Here is a 27171-nt window from a genome sequence, read left to right on the forward strand (position 1 = left end):
TGTGTGTGTGTGTGTGTGTGTGTGTGTGTGTGTGTGTGTGTGTGCGCGTGTGTGCGCGTGTGTGCGTGTGTGCGCGTGTGTGTGTGTGTGTGCGCACGCGGGCGTCTGCATGTGTGTGTCTAATATGTCATCAGCTCTAAGAATATCTCAGCAACTGCTAGAGAGAGAGAGAGTGCTGGAGAGAGTGTGTGTAAGCAGCACCTTGAAAAATATAGAGGTCAAGTGAATGAATGAGATTGAAGAGGAGAGAGAGAGAGAAGGGAGTGAGAGAAAAAGAGAACGTACTAATTGTAGTCAGTTAGTGTGTGGCAGAGGAGGGGAGAGAGCACTGGAGTCTGGAAACCTGAACCTAGAGAGGACGCTTCACTTTTGTGATTCATAAACTTATGCGTGGAGGGGGGGCTGCCTGGAGGGACGGACAGACAGAAGAAGAGAGAGGACAGCAAAAAGAGGAGAGACGCTAAGAACATTGGGGCTCTTAGCTTCAACACCTAGTTTAACTCACACAGGCCACACAAACACACACACAGTGCTATGATGGGGACGGTTAGTGAGCTGTGTGCCTCCAGCTTCCAGACTTTTCTTTGTCCAACAGCAAGACCTGCAGCAACTCAAGGTAAGTCATCCCTCACCTCTGATGATCAAGGAAAACACAGAAAAGCTGAACAACTTATTTCCTGCCGGCCAAAACAAGAGGACCACAATGGAAATAAGTTGATCAACTTTCGTCTGTTATCCGCAATGATTTTAAATACATTGTTTTCAGATGTGTAGTTGAATTGTGTTTTTAAATCGTCAAATAAATCAACACATTTCAAGAGAGAGAGAGAAAGTGTGTCTGAGTGTGAGATGAGTCTTTATCTTTATTTTTGTTTCGCTTTTCCCCCCTCTCTCTCCCACTACCTCTCTCTCTTTCCCGCTCTGTCATTTCTTTCTTCAAAGCCAAACTCTGTAAATAAAGTTCTAATTCAAGCACAAAGGTGCCAAGTCCCTCTCTACTTCCATCCTGTTTATCGGTTTCTCTTCTCAAGTGCAAGTGATTTAAAACACAGAATATATAATTACATATTTACTGTGAGCAATTGCTAACAGTGAATATGTAATTACATTTTTATTACATTTACATTTTGGTCATTTAGCAGACTCTGTTATCCAGAGCGATTTACAGTCAGTGTATTAAACTAAGGTAAACAAGAATATAGCAAGTAAAAAGATTGTGTTACTGTTACCGTGAATGTTGTAGTTAAGCAGGCTACTTGCAGGTATATATTTGTATTAGAAAAGACCAAAAACATGTATTCTACTGTAATTAAACTGTTAGGAAATAGGCTACATGAATTCTAGTTCAGGCTAGTGAAATACAAATTACAAAATAGGTATTGAAAGTATTGAAATACCTAATGTACTGTATTGCCTGTCGTTGACACTAGCAGCTACCTGCACTGTAAATCTGCAACAGTTTACTTACAACTGTGCATCCAGTAATGCACTGTAAATTCTAGAAATACAGTATGTTACTGTAATCAGGTGTTCCAGGAATATGCTGGCAATTTGTGTTACAGTAAAGGTCCTGTAAATCTACAGTAATTTACTGGCTTCTGTGCTGCCAGTAATTTACTTTAAATGTACAGTAACCTACTGCCTACTGTGCTGCCAGTAATTTACTGTAAAAATGAAAGGATTTTTTTCTACAGTAAATCTTTCGCTGACTAGGAGCTTACACAAGATATTTTCAGATTTTCAACCGAGTATGGCAGGTAAGCATTACTCTATAAACATATACTTAATGTGATATGTTACTTAAAACAACTGGGAACTATTTTCTCTCTTTCTTTGGTATGTACTGTATCATAGCACGGTAATAAAGGGAGAGAACACACTCGACTCTTACACTCTTAGAAATGAAAGGGTGCCTGGAACCAAAATAATGATCACATCAAAAGTGAAAAAGGCTAGCATTGTTTTAAAGTACTAGTAAAGAGATTAAAATAATACAGATATGTATTTAACATGTTTGTTCTACATAATGGCCGCGTTCCTGCCCGATAACATTGCAGATGCTTGCCAAGCCTTACAAAGCCTGCATAGGTATTTCAAATATCATCTATAAGCTAACCATATTATATAGAAATCTGGTGCCCGACAGCACCAGACAGCATGTATTAAATGTGTAATATCAGGGTAACAGCAATGTATGCTAACAAGATACTATGTAGGCTAGCAGTGCAATGGAAGCAGTACAAAGACAGGTATGGCATAGGGCCTACATTGTGGATAATGGCATCACAGGTTTCGCAGACTAAACGTAGCACTCAATATAAACAATATAGGCAACAAGTAGCATTAGTAGTGCTGGTCCAACAGTGTTGGCACAGTATACAGTATATCAATTAACAGTTGGCTCGAGTCAAGGCTCTAAATAAACTTTTTTATTTGGTAGCACTGGTGCTTCTAACGTTGAAAAGTAAGGAGCACCAGACAAAATTTAGGAGCACAATAATTTATATATTTTTTTACTGCAAATGACTGTTCTATCATTCTTTCTTAATGTAGAATGTAACATACAAAACTGAACGTTAATTGTATTCAAACGTGCAACAGCAAATATATTTATAAAGTTTAGGCGACAAAAAATAATAATAATAAAACACTATGTAACTAATAATGTTAATGTTGTAACAAGGCAACATGCTGACACTTGGATAATGTAATAAATGTTTAGTCTCCTCTCACAATAACTAATAAATTACTTTGATCTAGAATTTAGCTAATAAATCAACTTGCTTTTAGGGTTAGGGTTTAGGGTTAGGAATGTCCCAAGGATCCCGGATGGCACTAATCCTCTTCCCAGATAGTGTCCTCAATTGTGCCAATAATGTTTGCGAAGGACACCTCATTTCCATATGTCGGATTGATTTATAATCCATTATTTTTCTGGGTGAGTAACTTGGGTCTGAATTTGGTTACAGCCTCTTTGGCAATGCAATAAACAGTGTTAAATTTAATCTCCAGCTCAGTTAGCTCCGCCTGTTGACCGACATGGGCTGCCACCTGTTGCCTGTCAAATATGGCTACCTGGTAGTAAGCATATTGATGTTGCTCCAGCCTTGGCTACTGATCATGCCTCTCATTGCTATTATATTACACATAAGAGTCATTGGAAGAAGGCGTCTTCTGTGTGATGGAGTTTTATTGTTGAATATTAACACGTTAAAAGGTTAAATTAATACACACCTTTTATAGGGTTACGGTTAGTGTTCCCCACAGACATATCTCCATGTTACAGCACTTGTTTACGGGAAACAGACGGAAGTCAGAGGCAACCTTCTGTGCTAATTAGCTATCTAGTGTGCTCCGAACAATTCTGTGTAAGTATAAGTGTATCGGAAGTGAAGTTTCATTGGTTGGAGGCACGCATAGCACGCATAGCTGTATGGATCTGTGCACAACTGCTACAGCAAGTGTGTCTTTTTTATTTGAATAATTATTTATCCCTGATGAAAGTTAAGGGCCATATGTTTCGAAAGCCGTATTGCAAGCGATGACCTTTCTAAATGTTAAACCACAGTGTCGGGATTGTAGTTCACATGAGCTAGTCGTGGGAGAAACTAACCACTGAAAACTGTAGGGAAAGGCAGAATGCAACCTAGAGTTTTGGAGAGGTACTCCAGCCCCTGCCCCAATGCACTTGTCCCCGCACTTTATGTGCTTTTGACTTATGTTATGTTTTTTATTGGACAATTTTTTTTAGCCGCACGGTGCTCCCAAAACAAAAGTACTGGTCATGGGAGCAAACATTTGGTCACACTTTAGAGCCATTGGCTAGGGTACCGGGTGGCTAGCATAGGCGACAGTGGTGAGCTAGCACGATAGGCTAGCAGGCCGCAGGCTGTGGATAGTAGCACACAATAGACCAGTATATACAATGGGCTAGCATGCTAAGCTAGTCCATCGGCTAGCAGTAGCGGACAGTATATACAGGGGGCTAGCACGCTATAATTGATTCACTACTTTAAGGGTCACACCCAAACACCAATGTGTAATTCTAAACTAGTATAACACTTTTATCACTGCTATTTTAATTTTACATCCTGTATTTTTCTTTCTACAGATTACGTCGATATGAGAATGACTGAAGAGGAGACAGGACCACAGTTTAAAGCCTGTGCATGCCTGCTGTGCTTATATCCAGTTGACTCCAGAGTACAACCAGATGAGAATGTTGTTGCTCCAGGAACCAACGCTAGCTTGTTCGTTGCTGGGCTACTATTGGGCTGAAACATACAGTAAATGGCATATGTCCCTGCTACTTGATGTATTGAGAACTAGATTGGACTACAGTATTTTAGCTTTTTTACTATAGATTTTAGGGTAGGTTTTGCAGTTATATATATATATATATATATATATATATATATATAACTGCACGTTGCATTTATATTTTTGTTCAGTGTATATATATATACAGTGCCTTGCGAAAGTATTTGGCCCCCTTGAACTTTGCGACCTTTTGCCACATTTCAGGCTTCAAACATAAAGATATAAAACTGTATTTTTTTTGTGAAGAATCAACAACAAGTGGGACACAATCATGAAGTGGAACGACATTTATTGGATATTTCAAACTTTTTTAACAAATCAAAAACTGAAAAATTGGGCGTGCAAAATTATTCAGCCCCTTTACTTTCAGTGCAGCAAACTCTCTCCAGAAGTTCAGTGAGGATCTCTGAATGATCCAATGTTGACCTAAATTACTAATGATGATAAATACAATCCACCTGTGTGTAATCAAGTCTCCGTATAAATGCACCTGCACTGTGATAGTCTCAGAGGTCCGTTAAAAGCGCAGAGAGCATCATGAAGAACAAGGAACACACCAGGCAGGTCTGAGATACTGTTGTGAAGAAGTTTAAAGCCGGATTTGGATACAAAAAGATTTCCCAAGCTTTAAACATCCCAAGGAGCACTGTGCAAGCGATAATATTGAAATGGAAGGAGTATCAGACCACTGCAAATCTACCAAGACCTGGCCGTCCCTCTAAACTTTCAGCTCATACAAGGAGAAGACTGATCAGAGATGCAGCCAAGAGGCCCATGATCACTCTGGATGAACTGCAGAGATCTACAGCTGAGTTGGGAGACTCTGTCCATAGGACAACAATCAGTCGTATATTGCACAAATCTGGCCTTTATGGAAGAGTGGCAAGAAGAAAGCCATTTCTTAAAGATATCCATAAAAAGTGTAGTTTAAAGTTTGCCACAAGCCACCTGGGAGACACACCAAACATGTGGAAGAAGGTGCTCTGGTCAGATGAAACCAAAATTGAACTTTTTGGCAACAATGCAAAACGTTATGTTTGGCGTAAAAGCAACACAGCTCATCACCCTGAACACACCATCCCCACTGTCAAACATGGTGGTGGCAGCATCATGGTTTGGGCCTGCTTTTCTTCAGCAGGGACAGGGAAGATGGTTAAAATTGATGGGAAGATGGATGGAGCCAAATACAGGACCATTCTGGAAGAAAACCTGATGGAGTCTGCAAAAGACCTGAGACTGGGACGGAGATTTGTCTTCCAACAAGACAATGATCCAAAACATAAAGCAAAATCTACAATGGAATGGTTCAAAAATAAACATATCCAGGTGTTAGAATGGCCAAGTCAAAGTCCAGACCTGAATCCAATCGAGAATCTGTGGAAAGAACTGAAAACTGCTGTTCACAAATGCTCTCCATCCAACCTCACTGAGCTCGAGCTGTTTTGCAAGGAGGAATGGGAAAAAATTTCAGTCTCTCGATGTGCAAAACTGATAGAGACATACCCCAAGCGACTTACAGCTGTAATCGCAGCAAAAGATGGCGCTACAAAGTATTAACTTAAGGGGGCTGAATAATTTTGCACGCCCAATTTTTCAGTTTTTGATTTGTTAAAAAAGTTTGAAATATCCAATAAATGTCGTTCCACTTCATGATTGTGTCCCACTTGTTGTTGATTCTTCACAAAAAAATACAGTTTTATATCTTTATGTTTGAAGCCTGAAATGTGGCAAAAGGTCTCAAAGTTCAAGGGGGCCGAATACTTTCGCAAGGCACTGTATATATATATATATATATATATATATATATATATATATATACTGAACAAAAATATAAATGCAACGTGTAAAGTGTTGGTTCAATGCTGCAGAAATGTTTTGGTACCCTTCCCCAGATCTGTGCCTCGACACAATCCTGTATCGTGGCTCTACGGACAATTCCTTCAACTCATGGTTTGATTTTTGCTCTGGCAAGCGCTGTCAACAGTGGCACCTTTTATAGACAGGTGTGCACCTTTCCAAATAATGTCCAATCAATTGAATATACCATAGGTGGACTCCAATCAAGCTGTAGAAATATCTCAAGGATTATCAATGGAAACAGGATGCACCTGAGCTCAATTTCGAGTCTCATAGCAAAGGGTCTGAAAACATATGTAAATAAGGTATTTCTGTTTTTAATTTTTAATACATTTGCAAAAAAATATATAATTGTATCAGTTTTAGTGTAAGGCTGTAACCTAACAAAATGTGAATAAAGTCAAGGGGTCTGAATAACTTCAGAATGCACTGTATATATACAATGAACAAAAATCTAAACACCTCATGTAAATTGTTGGTCCCATGTTTCATGAGCTGAAATAAAAGATCACTGAAAATGTCAATAAGCACAAAAAGCTTATTTCTCAATTTTTGTGCACAAATTAGTTTACATCCCTGTTAATGAGCATTTCTCCATTGCCAAGATAATACATTCTCCTGACAGGTGTGATATATCAAGAAAATGAATAAACAGCATGATCATTGGCCTTTTATTGTGCTGGGTACAATCAAAGGTCACTCTAAAATGTGCCGTTTTGTCACAGAACACAATGCCACAGATGTCTCAAGTTTTGAGAGTGTGCAATTGGCATACTGACTGCAGGAATGTCCACCAGAGCTGTTACCAGATAATTTAATGTTAATTTCTCTACCATAAGCCACCTCCAATGTTGTTTTAGAGAATTTGGCAGTACATCCAACTGGCCTCACAACCGCAGACCACGTGTATGGCATCATGTGGGTGAGTGGTTTGCTGATGTCAACATTGTGAACAGAGTGCCCCATAGTGGCGGTGGAGTTATGGTATACAGAGTGCCCCGTAGTGGTGGTGGGGTTATGGTATGGGCAGGCATAAGCTACGGACAACGAACACAATTGTATTTTATCGATGGCAATTTGAATGCACAGAGATACCATGACGAGATCCTGAGGGCCATTGTGGTGCCATTCACCCTCTGCAATCCCCTCATGTCTCAGCATGATAATGCATGGAGTAAGGTCTCAAGGATCTATACACAATTTCTGGAAGCTGAAAATTCTCAGTTCTCCCATGGCCTGCATTCTCACCAGACATGTCACCCATTGAGCATGTTTGGGATGGTCTGGATCAACATGTACGACTGTGTGTTCCAATTCCGAACAATATGTGGGACAACGTTCCACTGGCCACAACCAACAGCCTGATCAACTCCATGCAATCAACAGCCTGTCACGCTGCATGAGGCAAATGATGGTCACACCAGATACTGACTGGTTTTCTGATCCACGCCCCTACTTTTTTTTAAAGGTATCTGTGACCAACAGATGCATGTCTGTATTCCCAGTCATGTGAAATCCATAGATTAGGGCCTAATGAATTTATTTAAATTGACTGATTTCCTTACATGAACTGTATCTCAGTAAAATCTTCAAAATCGTTGCATGTTGTGTTTATATTTTTGTTCAGTGTATATATAATAATACTTTCAGGTCTATATTCCTGCTTATAGGAACAGGGGCTTCTGTTTGTTCTGTACGGTGATATGTGTTTTCAACCAAACTGAACAAAACAATGTCATATACACACCAAAAAGGGTTCTTCAAGGGTTCTTTGGGAAAGGTGATCGTTCTATGTGAATCCATAATGACTCAAATAAAACTTTGAGCTCTTAAATGGTTCTGTACATTCCACAAAAGGGTTATTTTCTCTCTGAGTGATAATTAAATGTAGAGGAGGTGGCTCATTAGACTATTTTGGTGCGTGATTTGTGCACTGTTCTTTTTGTGCAACCGTGAGAGTGTCTTTCCAGGTTATCTAATGTGTTGTGTACACTGAATTCACAAAACATTAAGAATACCTGCTCTTTTCATGAAATTGACCTCCCAGGTGAATCCAGGTGAAAGCTATGATCCCTTATTGATGTCATTTGTTAAATCTGCTTCAATCAATGTAGATGAAGGTGAGGAGACAGGTTAAAGAAAGATTTTTAAGCCTTGAGACAATTGAGACATGGATTGTGTATGTATGCTATTCAGAGGGTAAATGGGCAAGTCAAAGGATTTAAGTGGCTTTGAACGGGGTATGGTAGTAGGTTCCAGGTGTATCGGTTTGTGTCAAGAACTGCAAAGCTGTTGGTTTTTTCACGCTCAACGTTTTCCGTGTGTATCAAAAATGTTCCACCACCGAAAGGACATCCAGCCAATTTGACATAACTGTGGGGGCATTGGAGTCAAAACGGTGCCAACATCTTTGTGGAATGCTTTCGACACCTTGTAGAGTCCTTGCCCTGATTAATTGGGGCTGTTCTGAGGACAAAAGGGGGGATACAACTCAATGATAGGAAGACATTCTTAATGTTTTGAACACTCAGAGTATGTGGAATCATAATGACTCAAAGGTCTTCAATGGTCTTCAAAAGGATAATGGCGCCGGAGGGGTTGGCTGCCCTTATAAGGGCTCTTAACCAATTGTGCTATTTTGTATGGTTTTTTGTATTGTTTTTAACTTATTTTGTATATAATGTTGCTGATACTGTCTTTTATGTGGCACAGCAGTCTAAGGCACTGCATCTTAATGCAAGAGGTGTCACTACAGACCCTGGTTGTATCCAGACTGTATCACATCCGGCTGTGATTGGGAGTCCCATAGGGCAGCGCACAATTGGCCCAGCGTCATCCGGATTTGGCCGGGGTAGGCCGTCATTGTAAATAAGAATTTGTTCTTAACTTGCCTAGTTGAATAAAGGTTAAATAAAATAAATACAAAATACAAAACAAATATGACCGAAAAGAGCTTCTGGATATCAGCGATTACTCACCACTAACTGGACAAAGATTTTTTCTTTAATGAGTCTAATGCGAAGGATATACTTTTGCAGGCCCAAATCCCCACTATTCGCATGAAGAAAAGATGGAGATACAGGGGGTGCAAATCCGAGTACCTTGTGAGAATTCGTTGGCGAATGAGTAACCCACCTCTACCATCCGTTCTATTGGTCAATGTTCAATCACTGGAGAATAAACTGGATGACCTCCGTTCGAGACCATCCTACCAATGGGACATTTAAACACTGTAAAATCTTATGTTTCACTGAGTGGTGACTGAACGACGATTCGGATAATATACACCTGGCTGGGTTTTCAGTGCATTGGCAGGACAGAATCGCTACGTCCGGTAAAATGAGGGGTGGTGGTGTGTGTCTATTTGTCAATAACAGCTGGTGCGCGATGTCTAATATTAAGGAAGTCTTACCTAATGATAAGCTGTAGACCACACAATCTACCATCTATATTTTTCGTAGCCGTCTATTTACCACCACAAACCGATGCTGGCACTAAGACCACACTCAACGAACTGTAAAAAGCCATAAGCAAACAAGAAAATGCTCATCCAGAAGCGGCGCTCCTAGTGGCCGGGGACTATAATGCGTTTTACCTCATTTCTACCAGCGCGTCATCTGCAACCAGAGGAAAAAAATCTCTAGACTACCTTTACTCCACACACAGAGACACATACAAAGCTTTACCTCGCCCTCCATTTGGCAAATCTGACCATAATTACATCCTTCTGATTCCTGCTTACAAGCAAAAGCAGGAAGTACTGGTGACTCGCTCAATACGGAAGTGGATGCTAAGCTACAGGACAGTTTTGCTAGCACTGACAGGAATATGTTCCCCATATTCATCCAATGGCATTGAGAAGTATAACACCTCAGTCACCGGCTTCATCAATAAGTGCATCGACAACACCGTCCCCACAGTGACCGTAAGCACACATCCCAACCAGAAGCTATGGATCAAATCAAATCAAATGTATTTATATAGGCCTTCTTACATCAGCTGATATCTCAAAGCGCTGTACAGAAACCCAGCCTAAAACCCCAAACAGCAAGCAATGCAAGTGTAGAAGGATTACAGGCAACATCCGCACTGAGCTAAAGGCTAGAGCTGCTGCTTTCAAGGAGCGAGACACTAATCCGGACGCCTATAAGAAATCCCACTATGTCCTTAGACAAACCATCAAACAGGCAAAGAGTCAATAAAGGACTATAATTGAATCCTACTACTCTGACGCTCGTCAAATGTGGCAGGGCTTGCAAACTATTACGGATTACCATGGGAAACCCAGCCGCGAGCTGTCCAGTGATGCGAGCCTACCAGATGAGCTATATGCCTTTTATGCTCGCTTCGAGGCAAGCAACACTGAAGCATGCATAAGAGTGCCAGCTGTTCTGGACGACTGTGTGATCACACTTTCCATAGCCGATGTGAGCAAGACCTTCAAACAGGTCAACATTCACAAGGCTGTTGAACAGACGAATTACCAGTACGTGTACTCAGAGCATGCGCGGACCAATTGGCAAGTATCTTCACTGACATTTTCAACCTCTCCCTAAGTCTGTAATACCTACATGTTTCGAGCAGACCACCATAGTCCCTGCGCCCAAGAAAGCAACGGTAACCTGCCTAAATGACTACCGCCGCATAGCACACACGTCGGTAGCGATGATGAGCTTTGAAATGCTGGTCATGGCTCACATCAACACCATCATCCCAGAAACCCTAGACCCACTCAAATCCACATACCGCAACAACAGATCCACAGATGACAAAATCTCAATCGTACTCCACACTGTCCTTTCCTACCTGGACAAAAGGAAGAACTACAGTTGAAGTCAGAAGTTTACAACCTTTTACATAGGTTGGAGTCCTAAAAATTATTTTTCAACCACTCCACAAATTTCTTTTTAACAAACTATTGTTTTGGCAAGTCGGTTAGGACATCTACTTTGTGCACGACACAAGTAATATTTCCAACAATTGTTTACAGACAGATTATTTCACTTTAAAAGCTTCTGATACGCTAATTGACATCATTTGAGTCAATTGGAGGTGTACCTGTGGATATATTTCAAAGCCTACCTTCAAACTCAGTGCCTCTTTGCTTGATATCGTGGGAAAATCAAAGGAAATCAGCCAAGACCTCAGAAAAAAAGTAGACCTACACAAGTCTGGTTCATCCTTGGGAGCAATTTCCAAATGCCTGAAGGTACCACGTTCATCTGTACAAACAATAGTGCACATCTCATATGCATACGTATATACTGTACCCTATATCATCGACTGCATCCTTATGTAATACATGTATCACTAGCCACTTTAACTATGCCACTTCGTTTACATACTCATCTCATATGTATATACTGTACTCGATACCATCTACTGTATCTTGCCTATGCTGCTCTGTACCATCACTCATTCATATATCCTTATGTACATACTCCTTATCCCCTTACACTGTGTATAAGACAGTAGTTTTGGAATTGTTAGTTAGATTACTTGTTGGTTATTACTGCATTGTCGGAACTAGAAGCACAAGCATTTTGCTACACTCGCATTAACATCTGCTAACCATGTGTATGTGACAAATAAAATTTGATTCGATTCGATTTGATTTGATTTGAAGCATAAACACCATGGGGAACATGCAGCCATCATACCCCTCAGGAAGGAGACGCGTTCTGTCTCCTAGAGATGAACGTACTTTGGTGCGAAAAGTGCAAATCAATCCCAGAATCCCAGAACAACAAAGGACCTTGTGAAGATGCGGGAGGAAACAGGTACAAAAATAACTATATCCACAGTAAAACGAGTCCTATATCGACATAACCTGAAAGGCCGCTCAGCAAGGAGCTCCAAAACCGCCATAAAAAGCCAGACTACGATTTGCAACTGCACATGGGGACAAAGATTGTACTTTTTAGAGAAATGTCCTCGTCTGATTAAACAAAAATAGAACTGTTTGGCCATAATGACCATCGTTATGTTTGGAGGAAAAGGGGGGAGGCTTGCAAGCCGAAGAACACCATCCCAACCGTGAAGCACGGGGGTTTGTTGCAGGAGGGACTGGTGCACTTCACAAAAGAGATGGCACCATGAGGAAAGAAAATTGTGTGGATATATTGAAGCAGCATCAGCTTGGTCGCAAATGTGTCTTCCAAATGGACAATGACCCCAAGCATACTTCCAAAGTTGTGGCAAAATGGCTTAAGGACAACAAGTCAAGGTATTGGAGTGGCCATCATCATGTCCTGACCTCAATCCTATTGAAATTTGTGGACAGAACTGAAAAAGTGTGTGCAAACAGGGAGGCCTACAAACCTGATACAGTTACACCAGCTCTGCCAAAATTCACCCAACTTATTGTGGGAAGCTTGTGGAAGGCTACCCGAAATGTTTGACCCACGTTAAACAATTTAAAGGCAATACTACAAAATACTAATTGAGTGTATGTAAACTTCTGACCCACTGGGAATGTGATGAAAGAAATAAAAGCTGAAATAAATAATTCTCTCTACTATTATTTTGACATTTCACATTCTTAAAATAAAGTGGTGATCCTAACTGACCTAAAACAGGGAATTTTTACTTGGATTAAATGTCAGGAATTGTGAAAAACTGAGTTTAAATGTATTTGGCTAAGGTGTATGTAAACTTCCAACTTTAACTGTATGTGAGAATACTGTTCATTGACTACAGCTCAGTGTTCAACACCATATTGCCAACAAAGTTCATCACTAATCTAAAGACCTCCCTCGGTAACTGGATCCTGGACTTCCTGACAGGCTGCCCCCAGGTGGTAAGGGTAGGCAACAACAAATCTGCCACGCTAATCCTCAACACGGGGGCCCCTCAGGGGTGCGTGCTTAGTCTCCTCCTGTACTCCTTGTTCACCCACGACTGCATGGCCAATCATGGCTCAAACACCATCATTAAATTTGCTGTTGACACAACGGTGGCAGGCCTGATCAGCGACGACCATGAGATGTCCTATAGGGAGGAGGTCAGTGACCTGGCAGTGTGGTGCCAGGACAACAACTCTCCCTCAAAGTGAAAAGGATAAAGGAGCTGATCATGGACTACAGGAAAAGGAAGGCGAACCACACCCCCATTAACATCGACACGGCTGTTGTGGAGTGGGTCGGGAGTATCAAGTTCCTTGGTGTCCACATCACCAACAAACTATCATGGTCCAAACACACCAAGAAAGTCGTGAAGAGGGCACAACAATACCTTTTCCCCCTTAGGAGACTGAAAAGATTTGGCATGGGTCCCCAGATCCTCAAAAAGTTCTACAGCTGCACCATCGAGAGCAACCTGACTGGTTGCATCACCGCCTGGTCTGGCAACTGCTCGGCAACCGACTGAAAGGCGCTACAGAGGGTAGTGCATACGGTGCAGTACATCACTGGGGCCAAGCTTCCTGCCATCAAGGACCTATACACTAGGCGGTGTCAGAGGAAGGCCCCAAAAATTGTCAAAGACTCCAGTTATCCAAGTCATAGACTGTTCTCTCTGCTACCGAATGGCAAGCGGTACCGGAGTGCCAAGTCTAGGTCCAAAAGGCTTTTTAACATCTTCAACCCCCAAACCATAAGACTGCTGAACAATTAATCAAATGGTCACCCAGACTATTTGCATTGACCCCTCCCCCCTTGTTTTTACACTGTTGCTACTCGCTGTTTATTAGCTATGCCTAGTCACTTTACCACAACCTACATGTACAAATTACCTCGACTAACCTGTACCCCCGCACATTGACTCGGTAACCCGGTATATAGTCTCGTTATTATTATTTTATGGTGTTATTTTCTTTTTCTTTTTTTATCTTCATTTCTTTATATATTTTTAGTTTTTTTAAGTTTTTTATACTAAATGATATGCAGTACCAGTCAAAAGTTTGGACACACCTACTCTTTCAAGGATTTTTCTTTATTTGTACTATTTTCTATATTGTATAATAATAGTGAAGACATCAAAACTTTGAAATAACACATATGGAATCATGTAGTAACCAAAAAGAGTTAAACAAATCTAACTTTACTTTAGTTTTTTTAGTAAATATTTTCTTAACTCTATTTTCTTAAAATGGTATAGTTGGTTAAGGACTTGTAAGTAAGCATTTCACGGTATTTGTATTTGGTGCATATGACAAATACAACAGTTTCTCAAAAGGTTTCTTTACAGTTCACAAAAGGGTTCTTTGCTCTTTTAATGCTAATTAAATATAAGGGGAGGCAGCTCATTCAATTATTTGGGGGCATGGTTTGTTCACAGCACTTTTTGAACAACCGTGCATGATTGTGTCATTCCAGCTTATCTAATGTGTTGTGTTATGCTTTTACACATTATATATGACTATAGACAATTAAGCTGTCTTTTGGAAGACTCAGGTATGGCCTTGTGTCAAATGAGAATGGTTGACTAAATCAGACAGTGGTTTTCAATTCTCTTCTCAGGGACCCCCAGCTGTTCCAGAGGTAGCTCACCTGATTCAACTTTTCAATTAACATAAAAGTAACATGGATGGAATATTAACAATATAATATTGGCTGACCAGAATAAAAAACCCTGTATGGTTCTTCAAAAGGATCTACAAAGAACTTCTGATACATTTTTTTCCCTATATAGCCCCAAATTGGGTTGTGACCATAACAGAACCCTTTTTTGGTGCTATATAGAACCTTTTTTAATGGTTATTTATAGAACCTTGGGAAATGGTTCCATTTAGAATCGCATGAGAATTGGTTCTTTATGTAACTTTAAAAATAGGGTTCTATATTCAGTAGCACAAAAAAGGGTTCTGATTTGGTTACAAGCCAAATAAACCCTATCTGGTACTATTTAGAACCATCAGTTTTTGGTGTGTACATCATATGCCAATTTGCTTATTCTTGACTCTGCCTGCTCCACCCAGAGTCATAGAACCTGACATTCTCCGCTGTGAGCCTCATTTATGCATAGACAAATGTAGCAGTTTTAAAACAAACTCACCAAATATAACTTAACAGTGAGATTGAAGAACAGTAAGCCTATCTAGTGCCTATTCCTGTACTTAAAACCTTGCTCAATAAAAATGTCCATTGAATGTGTTTTTAGTCCTCTCTCTTTCTTAGCGCTTGCCCTCTCCTGCCACTGTGGTAAAATCACCATTCACCATGGTTTAAATAATTTTACTGATAAACTCCTTAAGCAGAAAGGTCAGATTTGCTATTGAAATATATTCCTTCCAATAATATATATAGTGCCTTACAAAAGCATTCAGACCACTTGGATTTCTTCACATTTGATTGTGTTACAAAGTGGGATAAAAATGTATTTAATTGCCATTTTTTTGTCAACAATCTAGACAAAATATTCTGTAAGGTCAAAGAGGAAGAAAAAATTATATATATTTTTTAAAGATTCATATAAATTATTTTGTATATTTGTATTATTCTCACTCTGTCCTTCAGGTGATTATTGATGAGTCCATACAATGTTGTTAATCCATCACCAGTTTTCTACCCTCACAGACATTGTAGCGGTTTTAAAATCACCAATGGCCTCATGGTAACATCCCTGAGCAGTTTCATTCCTGTCTTGCAGCACCGTGCAGAAGGACAACGGTATATTTTATGTGTCTGTGTGGTTTAATATATAATCCACAACATAATTATTAACTTGACCATGCTTAAAGAGATATTCAATGTCTGATTTGTTATTGTTACCCATCTACCAATCACTACCCTTCTTTATGTGGCATTCAAAACCTCCCTGGTCTTTGTAGTTGAATCTGTGCTTGGAATTCAAATTCAATACTGTTTGATGTATGGGGGACAGAGGAAGGGTTAGTCATAAAAAAATAATGTCAACCCGTATTATTTCACAGAGTGAGTCCATGTAATTTATTATGTGATTTGTTAAGCAAAATTTTACTCCTGAACTAATTTAGGCTTGCCTAAACAAAAGGTCTGAAAACTTATGCAACGACTATATTTTAGTTATGCATTTTTTTGTTTATCTAAAAAAATGACAATTAAATCAATTTTAATCCCACTTTATAACACAATAAAATGTGAAGAAATTCAGTGCAAGGCACTCAGATATTCCGATGTGTACCTTATTTTAAGTAACTTTTTCTCCTTGGTTCTGCAGATATCAGTGGCATATCATGTAATGCTCTCTATGACTATATTCCTCCCCGGTTCTCTCCCTATCTCAGCATATCCTGTTTTCCTCTCTTTGTGGCCAAACTTCGTGAATGAAGCTCTGATTCAAGCACACAGCTGCTCTTTAAAACCCTCTCCCTCCATTATCCCATTTTCTTCCTCTTCCTCTCTCTTTTTCTTCCTCTCTCTCGTCTATCATTTTCTCTGTCCTTGTATACTCTCACCTCTCTCTCTTCCCTTTTCTCGGTTTTAGCAAAGCATCTGATTGGCTACCCAGTAGCAAGTGTTCCTAAACCACGCCTCATTTCTACCGCATGGGACGCCCCAGTTCAGAGTCAATTCACAGTTGTGACATTTGAAGATAGAAAGTCTACAAAAAGTTATCATCAAAAAAATATTTATAATCTGAGCTCTTAAATAAAGTGGTGCTAAGTAAGTAGCAATCTGTAATTTGTTTTAAAATAATTCGTAGTTTACAGAAAGGCTACACGATGGTTCTGAAGTCGGAAGACGGAGTGGGTAAGTAGCGACCGACCTAATTAGCCTAACGTTGTCTAGCTGAGGCTATTTGATGTAGGCCCTAGCTTTATAAACAGTTAATACTTGTAGGCTATTTCTCTTTCATCTAAATTCTTGCTACATTGTTTCTGTTGGCTGTTAGTCAAATGTTTTAGCTGTACGTTTTCAAGTTGACTGGCTAAATTAATTTAATTTACCCAGTCTGCAGCGCAACAGGTCTGTAATCTGGTTTCCTTCTTATGCAAATTTCCAGACGACTTTAGAACAATAGGTTCATTTAGCTGACTGAATTGAGGCCATGCAACTATGTGTGCGTTGTGTAACACTGAATTCATAATGAGTCTGTCTATAAATATGATGAAAGGGTCCATTGATTCAGTTAAAAGGATATGATATAAAGAGGCTACATTTAAAGGCTGTGTGTGCGTGCGCGCACATACGTTGTTGGGATGCTCTTCTGTTAAAGGTTGTGTGGGGTGGTAGAAGTCAATTTAATCAATCAAATGTTTATTTGTATAGGTAAACAGTTGTCAACGTGTGTGTGAGTTGTGCGCAACATTGCCACTGGTGAGTGGTTTGCTTTGTCCTGTATGTGTGCCTGGTTCAATATGTATTTTCCCAAATGACAGACAGACAGAATTTGAGAACTCCTGACATTTGTTTTGCCCAGTGAGTGTCCCAATCCAAAATGCCCCCCCTTAGCCCTACATTCTATGCCTGGTGTCAAAGACTCCAGCCACCCTAGTCATAGACTGTTCTCTCTGCTACCGCACAGCAAGCGGTCCAAGAGGCTTCTAAACAGCTTCTATCCCCAAGACATAAGACTCCTGAACATCTAATCAAATGGCTACCCAGACTATTTGCATTGCCCCCCCCCCCCCTCTCCTCTTTTACACTGCTGCTACTCTCTGTTGTTATTATCTATGCATAGACACTTTAATAACTCTACCTACATTTACATATTACCACAACTAACCGGTGCTCCCGCACATTGACTCTACCGGTACCCCCCTTTATATATTCTCACTATTGTTATTTTACTGCTGCTCTTTAAGAAATAAAAGTAACAGGTAATTATTCTTATTTAAAAAATGTAACTGCATTGTTGGTTAGGGGCTCATAAGTGAGCATTTCACTGTAAGGTGAAATGCTGTTGTGTTCGGTGTAACAGTATAACTTTAGACCGTCCCCTCGCCCATACTCGGGCGCGAACCAGGGACCCTCTGCACACATCAACAACAGTCACCCACGAAGCATCGTTACCCATCGCTCTACAAAAGCCGTGGCCCTTGCAGAGCAACGGGTCACGGCACATAGTCACGGCACATGTGTCTAATAACATTTGATTTGATCTGAGAGGATTTGATTGGTATAAACAATATGGTGAAACTTCCACTTAACCTATCAGAGGGCAAGGTGGAGCTATTACCATATTGCTTACATCTGTCAAATCCTCTCAGACCTCCGCAAGTGCATAGGGTTTAGGGCTCAATTTGGGATTGGGCCCGTGTCTCTTTGGGTCTCCCTCCAGTCTGACCTCTAAACCCTGACCCCGGGTCATAGTCATAGAGAAGAGAGGGAAAGGAGAGATGATGGGTGAATCGAAGGGATGCTGATATCTCACACTCTGCACTATCTCACACTGATATCTCACACTCTGCACACTCTTAATTGGGCAAAAGTCTGTCTTCTGCTCCTCCGTGACCCCGGAAACCGATAAATGGTGAAGAGTGTCATTCTATAGTAGATGAACCGAGGTGTATGCTTCCCTTCTCGATTGTCTACTCAGTGTTTTTTTTCTAGATCGAAAAGGGTGATGGGTGTGGCAATGCACATGGTTGTTGAAAGAATTTCAGAGAACATTATTATTTTCCTCCCCAATTTTGTAGTATCCAATTGGACAGGCTTATCCCATCGCTGCAACTCCCGTACGGGCGCTAGAGCGCAATGGGACAAGAACATCCTTGCCGGCCAAACTCTCTCCTAACCCAGACGACGCTGCGCTGGGCCACTATTTTATTTATTATTTTACCTTTATATAACTATTTAAGAACAAATCCTTATTTTCAATGACGGCCTAGGAACAGTGGGTTAACTGCCTTGTTCAGGGGCAGAACGACAGATTTTTACCTTGTCAGCTCGGGGATTCGATCTTGAAACCTTTCGGTTACTAGTCCAACGCACTAACCAAGAGGCTACCCACTACCACATGGGTCTCCCAGCCATGGCCAGCTGCGACAGAGCCTGGACTCGAACCAGGATCTCTAGTGGCACAGACCACTGCACCACTCGGGAGGCTGAGAACATTTTAAATGATGCTGTTTTAAAGACAATTTCCTTCAATTGCCAATGCTAATGGTGTGTTCTTTTGCTCGATCTTAATAACAAGACCAATACTGTTAAATTAATTGTTTTTGGTATTTTCAATTGCCCTGACTGTCTAGCTTTTATTTTGGTGATTGTTAGTTCTCAAAGATTATATTATACAAATAAATAGGTCCATTTATCTTTTCTGCATACATTTATATCTGCTTTTAGTCACTTTTAAGTTTACACTGAAAGTGTTTTTCTATCCTGAAAATGTGTTAACCATTTAATTTTTTTAAACGCAAAGATTTCTTTGGCAGAAAAATCCCTGCCTACTTCAGCAGAGGATGCACAAGAGTATCCTCCCAGCAACGACCGCAGAAGTGTTTTAAATCCTCCACACCCCCTTTGAATCGGCTGTTGTTTTCTCGAAGGAGAAAAGCATGCACACATTTAATAATGATACCATACTTATCCTTTTATCTATAAAATGTCTTGCATGAGTTATATACAATAATATATTAAATAATGCAAAAACAAAGTGCCGGAGAAGAAATTTTCATGCAATTTTGTGGAATAGAGGACCCCTTGTTACATGATGGTTCTGTTTTTAAGTCAGAGATTAAGTTCAGAGCTGGAGGATATTGGTGTACAATCTGACAGTCATGAGCGGAGAGAAGAATCAGACACACACACACACACACATATATCTCATCTAGGCCTGTGTGTGGGTGTGTGTGTGTCCACAGGGTGGAGACTGTGTATAGGCCTAATATTTGGAAGGAAAGAGGGAGGAGTTGAGAGGGAGGGAGGGAGGGTTTCACCCCCTGTCCTGTCAGTGATCTTTCAACAAAAGGTAAGTGATTGAGCTGAACACTCCTCTTGCTCTCTCTCCCTCTCTCTGGTGTGGTGGAGCAGCCAACCTCGTGCCTTGTTCTTTGTCATCCTCCTTTCTCTTTGTGTTGGATTAGGAGCCTGTAGTGTGGTGGTGTGACAGACAGTCGGTGAGCCTGGCAGGTTAAGAGTTAAAGACAATCTGCCCGGCTGCTGAGGAGAGAGGGGGGCCGTGTTGGTTATTTTAGTATCGCACCACAGAATTGGAAGGCCAGACGGGTGCAGGAGGGCTCAGAGTGACTGGGACAGTCGGTTATACAGCTGGTACTGGACTGGACTGGGACACAATTGGGTTATACTGGGAAATAACTAATAATACTTGTCTGCTGTACTGGGAGAGAAGTCTGGACTATATTATTGATAGAGTGCTGCTACTGTGTGACTGGATTAGACAAGGACTAAGACTGGACTATATTTAAACTGGACTAGGTTAGACTGGACTGGACTCAGGCATAACTCTTTAACTGCGAGATTCGCTAATACTGGTGAGATTTACTGAGCTGGGCTGGACTGGCACAACCCTCTGCTACTGGAACTGCACGTCTACTGGAACGGTAGACCAGGCTAGAGAGTGGGGTCTGGATACTGGTAGACAGAATAAAGGATTACTAGGAGACAGCTGCTTCTGGACCGGTGTTATACTGGGAACAGTGGGAGGACTGGGAGAGACAAACTCACTCAGGTAGGAAAACTATAGTATAAGCTGAGGAGAAAGTGTGTGTGTGTGGCTCAGTTGGTAAAGAATGGTGCTTGCAACGTCAGGGTTGTTGGTTTCAATTCCCACTAGGGGACGGTATGGAGAGGGGGGAAAAAAAGAAGTATGAAATGTATGCACTCACTACTGTAAGTCACTCTGGATAAGAGCGTCTGCTAAATGTCAAATGTGTGTACTAGGTCTGTCCCCAACAACAACAACAAAAAAGTATTGGTCAACCAAGAGCTGTCTGTTCTTTCGACCAATCGATTGGTCGACATTATTTAAATGTGTGTTTTTCCATATATAGACGCATCCTATGTGCTTTAATCAAATCAATTATATGCACTGAGCTTGTCTGATGCTTTAAGCAAACTTTTTGATGAAATAATTAAGACACACAATTGACTAAAGGGGAGTCTGACCGCAATTGATTTGATGGTGCTGGACATAGGGATGAAACGGTTACCGGTTTCAAGATAAACCATGGTAAAATTTCTGAAGGTGAGTATTAGTTTCAAATTTTAATTATCATTAAAACTGTATTTGATTACCGCTGTTTGAAAAATTCACAGTAAATACTCTTCAGCATCAACCAAAGTTAGCAACAGTCTGACGCAGGTGCAGCATGCAACTTTGGGTTTTTGTTTTGTGTGAGAACATGGCGGAAGGCACTGACAGTGCTCTGGAGATTTTTCAGCCTCCTAAGAGGACCAAATCTGAAGTGTGGTTGTATTTAGGGTTTTACAAGAGTACTGAGGAAAACTTAATTGAAGATGGTCACCCTGTCTGCAGAACATGCAACAAAAAATTTGCTGCGAAAGGGGGCAACACTTCACATCTCTTGAGTCATCTTCGTGACCACCACCCACTACTTTATAGCGAATGCAAGGTCAGTTGACTTTTAGCTCAATGCATGATGTGGGGACTTCGGAATGGGGGAAAATGTCATGGTTTGTCTGTCTAACTTGAAGCTTTTAGTGTTACCTACTCTTGTAAAAACACTACATGTTGTTCTGCTGCTGTATGCATTGTCTGCAGACTCTATTCTCCCACTGCACATCATAACACATCATGTAGTTTAGTCACACAACCAACATATTTTGTTAATTTAAAATCCGGCAGTCATCGACTTGGTTGTAAAACTGTTCCAACAGGAGAAACACCATAGAGTCCTATACAAGACTCCTGTATTTATGTCAATTGTTGGGCTCATTGCAATTACTGTCACTGTCTTCTTAAGACTCATTTGTATTTATGTAAATTGTGCATGGGGTCATTGCATATACTCAAATGCAACACAGAATATAGATGTGTGTGTTAATAATGTAACAACACCAATAATAATAATACATTTGCTATTCCTTTGTTCACAGAGTGGGCGTGCAACAGGCAAACCCAGTGGTGCTACTGGTCCCTCATCTACAGTTGTGACACAGGCACTCAAGCATTTAACAGACAGGCTGCTTATGCACACACATCAAAAAATGCTCGACCTCACTGCAGCCCTTTCATTTTACATTGCAAAGGACATGATGCCATTTCAAATTGTTGAGGCCTGGCTTTCTGAGGCTGATGAAGGTTGCCGTGCCTCACTACAAAGTTCCATCACAAACATTATTTTCCAAGACTGAAATCCCAAACCTGTACAACCAGGCTAAAGCTGATGTTGGAAAAAGTTTCTCAAGGCACATGGTTTGCTGCAACTACTGACCTCTGGACCAATGAATGCAGGGGTGGTTAACCCTACATCAGCTTCACTATCCATTACCTCACCCCAGACTGGTAACTGGAATCAAACTGCCTGGAAATACAGTTCTTCTCAGAAGATCACTTGGCTCACAACATCAGAGTTTTTTGAGAATATGCTGGAAGAGTGGTGGATCAACAAGAAAGACCTGGTCTGCATAACCACAGACAAACAACAAACATGATCAAGGCTTTTGAAGAGTTTCCAGATCTGTGGCTTGGGTGCTTTGGCCATAATTTGAACCTGGCCATCTCAAAGGCTCTGAAAATTCAGAGAGTTGACATAGCAGTCAAGGCCTGCTGTCATCTGGTCCAAGGCTTCTCAGAGCTGGGAGAGAAGGAGATAACTGAGTGAAAAGCAAGCTACCCTCAACATGCCACAGAAAGCTCTGATCCATGATGTGGTGACCCGATGGGGATCTACACACAAGATTCTTGAGTGTTTCCTCAGCCAACAGCAGCCAGTGACACTGGCTGGAGAAAGAGGAACATGGCATGTGATGCCCAAGGATGCCAACATAGTTGTCATGGAGAAACTGTGCCAGCTCCTTGAACCTCTGAGCAAGTTTACAGATGCACTTGCCTCAGATCAAGCCATCAAGCCTGACTGGACCACATCACCCGTGATGTTCTGGTGGAAAAGGATACGGAGCCATCCCTGACCATGGAGATGAAAAGGGTAATGAGAGAAGACCTTAACAACAGATCCACAGAGAAGGCTAAGAGAGTCATGCACATATAGCTTGTTTCATTGACCCATGCTTAAAAATGAGCTTTTTAGATGAGCCTGAGGCTGCAAAAGTTGACACAGAGGTTGTCCAGGAGGTCTTGAAGCTGACAGCTGCACAAGTTCGGGAAGAACCACAATCCCCAGCAGCACCTCCAACACCCCCACAGCGGCATCGGAGGGGAAAGGCCTGGCTGGGTTGCTGAGAAAAATTACCTCAACAAGGCAGCAGAGAGGTGAAGAGGGTCAGATTCCAACCACCCCAGAAGACAGAGTGAAAGAAGAGTTCAAGGTCTACCTGTCTCTGCCACCCATTCCAGCAGAAGAGGATCCACTGGTGTGGTGGAGGGGCCATGCATCAGAGCTGCCTCACCTTGCCAGGGTTGCCAGGAAGCTTTTGTGCATCCCGGCAACCAGCGTGCCATCAGAGAGAGTGTTCAGTGCCAGCGGGCACATTGTCTCCCCTCGCAGATCACTACTTAAACCAGACAAAGAAAATATGCTGACATTTTTACATTTCAATCTCAAGTGAACAAAGATACATACATACAGGATGTTAGGCCAGCAGCACTTTATGTCTTTATGAAGGAGAGAACAGACAGACAGTGCTGTTCATTTGATTTGTTTACATATTTTGTGTTATTTTAATGTCAACACCTGCACATTGGATTTGTTTATATATGGTTGTATTGTTCTTACATGCACATTGCTTTACTTGTGTTGCTTTTATATGCACATTTAATTTGCTTACTTAAGGTAGTATTCATTAAAACCTGCACTAGGGAAACTTTTACCTCTCATGACCACATCTTTAATGTTATTATTTTAATGTTTATGCACACAAAGTGCATAGTGCTGCTAATTTGATTTGTTTGTTGGTTTTCAACATAAAACGTTGTGAAATTATTTAATTGTGTGTATCAGTACTTGAACATTTACAGCACATAACATTGTTAACAATACCGAGATAATACTGTGATTCATTTTGGTCATTATAATCGTGATATGAAATTTTCATACCGTTTCGTCTCGAGCTGGATCTGGCTTAGACTTGCTGCACTGTGTTAAAAAAAACTCTCCTCCACGCTGCAGCGACCACCACAGGACATCAACAGTGTGTATCGCGCTGTCAGTGTTGCTGAAGCTGCAACATAATTACAGCCATTTCTGACTGAGAAGTTTTGTTTCCGAAATCCCTAATTTGTTTAGGAAAAACATTCCTTCAACCCTTGCTCTCTTTACGTGACACATGTATGCATCGCAATAGGGCCTGACCGATAGCATATAGCATATCCTAATCACACCAATAAATTGGTTATAACAAACTCTGAACACCTTAATACATGACAGCAAAATGGATGCAGAGCACGTGACAAACTCGAAACGGGAATGTTTACTGGTTGCTCAGGCAGTAAAGGGGAAGTCTGATATGTGGAATACATTTGACTAGTTGTGGAAAATACTGGAGATCAAGAAAAAGAAGGTAAGGAGCAAGCGCTGCATGCATATTATGTCTGCCAAACAGGTACTGTTTGTTTACAATATGTTTTCTGACCATTTGGAGCAATGTAAACAACACTAAATAGTCGGGCTCTGGCTCGGCTAGGTACCAGATAGTCTGTTGAAGCCTTTATTACAGCAAACACTAAAAACAGTCACATTCATTTGTGAATGCAATTTCCGAAATGTAATGGTTTAGGCCTATTTATGCAAATTATTCAATGGTCGCTTAGGTATTTTAAAACTAAAGTGCTTTATTGCATTTCAAATCATGAATGACTCCTATGCTGTGTGATGACATGAACAAATAAATTATTGATTGATAGCCTAGTGGTTAGAGCGTTGAACTAGTAACCGAAAGGTTGCAAGTTCAAATCCCTGACCTAATGAGGTACAAATCTGTTGTGCTGCCAGTGAACACTGTTCCTAGGCCGTCATTGAAAATAAGAATTTGTTCATAACTGACTTGCCTAGTTAAAGTATTCAGACACCTTGACTTTTTCCACATTTGTTAGGTTACAACCTTATTCTAAAATTGATTTAAAAAAAAAAATCCTCATCCATCTACACACATTACCACATAATGACAATGCAAAAACATGTTTTTAGAATTTTTTGCTAATAAATAAAACACGTTTACATAAGTATTCAGACCCTTTACTCAGTACTTTGTTGAAGCACCTTTTTTGGCGATTACAGCCTCGAGTCTTCTTTGGTATGACGCTACAAGCTTGGCAGACCTGTATTTGGGGAGTTTCTCCCATTCTTCTCCACAGATCCTCAGGCTCGATGGGGAGCGTCGCTGCACAGCTATTTTCAGGTCTCCAGAGATGTTCGATCGGTTTCAAGTCCGGGCTCTGGCTCGGCTACTCAAGGACATTGAGACTTGTCCCAAAGCCATTCATGCGTTGTATTGGCTGTGTGCTTAGGGTCGTTGTCCTGTTGGAAGGTGATCCTTCACCCCAGTCGGAGGTCCTGGTCACTCTGGAGCAGGTTTTCATCAAGGATCTCTCTGTACCTTGCTCCATTCATCCTTCCCTCGATCCTGACTAGTCTCCCAGTCCCTGCTTCTGAAAAACATCACCACAGCATGATGCTGCCATCAACATAGGGATGGTGCCAGGTTTCCTCCAGACGTGACGCTTGGCATTCAGGCCAAAGAGTTCAATTTAGATTTCATCAGATCAGATGATCGTGGTCTGAGTCTTTTAGGTGCCTTTTGGCAACTCCAAGCGGGCTGTCGTGCTTTTGACTGAGGAGTGGCTTCCGTCTGGCCACTCTACCATAAAAGCCTGATTGATGGAGTGCTGCAGAGATGGTTGTCTTTCTGGAAGGTTCTCCACAGAGGAACTCTGGAGCTCTGTCAGTGACCATCGGGTTCTTGGTCACCTCCCTGACCAAGGCACTTCTCCCCCTGATTGCTCAGTTTGGCCAGGCGGCCAGCTCTAGGAAGAGTCTTGGTGGTTCCAAATGTTTTCAATTTAAGGATGATGGAGGCCACTGTGTTCTTGGGGGCCTTCAATGCTGCAGAAATTGTTTGGTACCCTTCCTTAGATCTGTGCCTCGACACAATCTTGTCTTGGCGCTCTACGGACAATTCCTTCAACCTCATTGCTTGGTGTTTGCTCTGACATGTACTGTCAACTGTGGGACCTTCTATAGACAGGACAAGATTTTTAAAGGCACACACACACCTATCAATTTAATTTACCACAGGTGGACTCTAACCTAGTTGTAGAAACATCTCAAGGATGATCAATGGAAACAGGATGCAGCTGACGTCAATTTCGAGTCTCATAGCAAAGGGTCTGAATACTTATGTAAATAAGGTATTACATGTTTTAATGTTATACATTTGCAAAAATGTTAAACTGTTTTTGCTTTGTCATTATCAAATTGTATTTGTCACATGCGCCAAATACCACCTTACAGTGAAATGCTTACTTACAACTCCTTAATCAACAATGCAGTTTTAAGAAAGTGTTAAGTAAAAAAATGTAAATAACAAATAATTAAAGAGCAGCAGTAAAATAACAATAGCGAGGCTATATACAGGGGGTACCTGTATGGCGACACCGGTTAGTCAAGGTAATTGAGGTAATATGTACATGCAGGTAGAGTTAAAATGACTGCATAGATAATAAGCAGAGTAGTAGCAGTGTGAAAGAAGGTGGGGTGCAATGCAAATAGTCTGGGTAGCCATTTGATTAGCTGTTCTGGAGTCTTATGGTTTTGGGGGTAGAAGCTGTTAAGTCTTTTGGACCTAGACTTAGCGCTCTGGTACTGCTTGCCTTGCGGTAGCAGAGAACTGTCTATGACTAGGGTGGCTGGAGTCTTTTGACAATTTTTAGGGCCTTCCTCTGACACCGTCTGGTATAGAGGTCCTGGATGGCAGGAAGCTTGGTCCCGGTGATGTTCACAATACTTTATGAGGTATTGTTTGTATGTAACTG

General features: G+C 41.1%; 1 protein-coding gene across 4 annotated transcripts in view; it reads left to right on the forward strand.

Annotated features, from left to right (window-relative positions):
- Positions 1-282: 282 nt before the first annotated feature.
- Positions 283-27171, forward strand: part of cyth1b (cytohesin 1b) — a 62860-nt gene continuing 35971 nt past the window's right edge. The window contains exon 1 of one of the 4 annotated variants that reach the window (XM_029640185.2): positions 283-616. In XM_029640185.2, the coding sequence (XP_029496045.1) occupies positions 535-616 (82 nt within the window). In that variant the 5' untranslated portion in view covers positions 283-534. Of the gene's footprint in view, positions 617-16629; positions 16848-19986; positions 20011-20053; positions 20731-27171 lie in introns of those variants that run through there. The other 3 variants (XM_029640186.2, XM_029640187.2, XM_065012710.1) reach the window with 3 other exon arrangements.

The sequence above is a fragment of the Oncorhynchus nerka genome, linkage group LG28 (assembly GCF_034236695.1).
Source record: "Oncorhynchus nerka isolate Pitt River linkage group LG28, Oner_Uvic_2.0, whole genome shotgun sequence".
NCBI lineage: Eukaryota > Metazoa > Chordata > Actinopteri > Salmoniformes > Salmonidae > Oncorhynchus > Oncorhynchus nerka.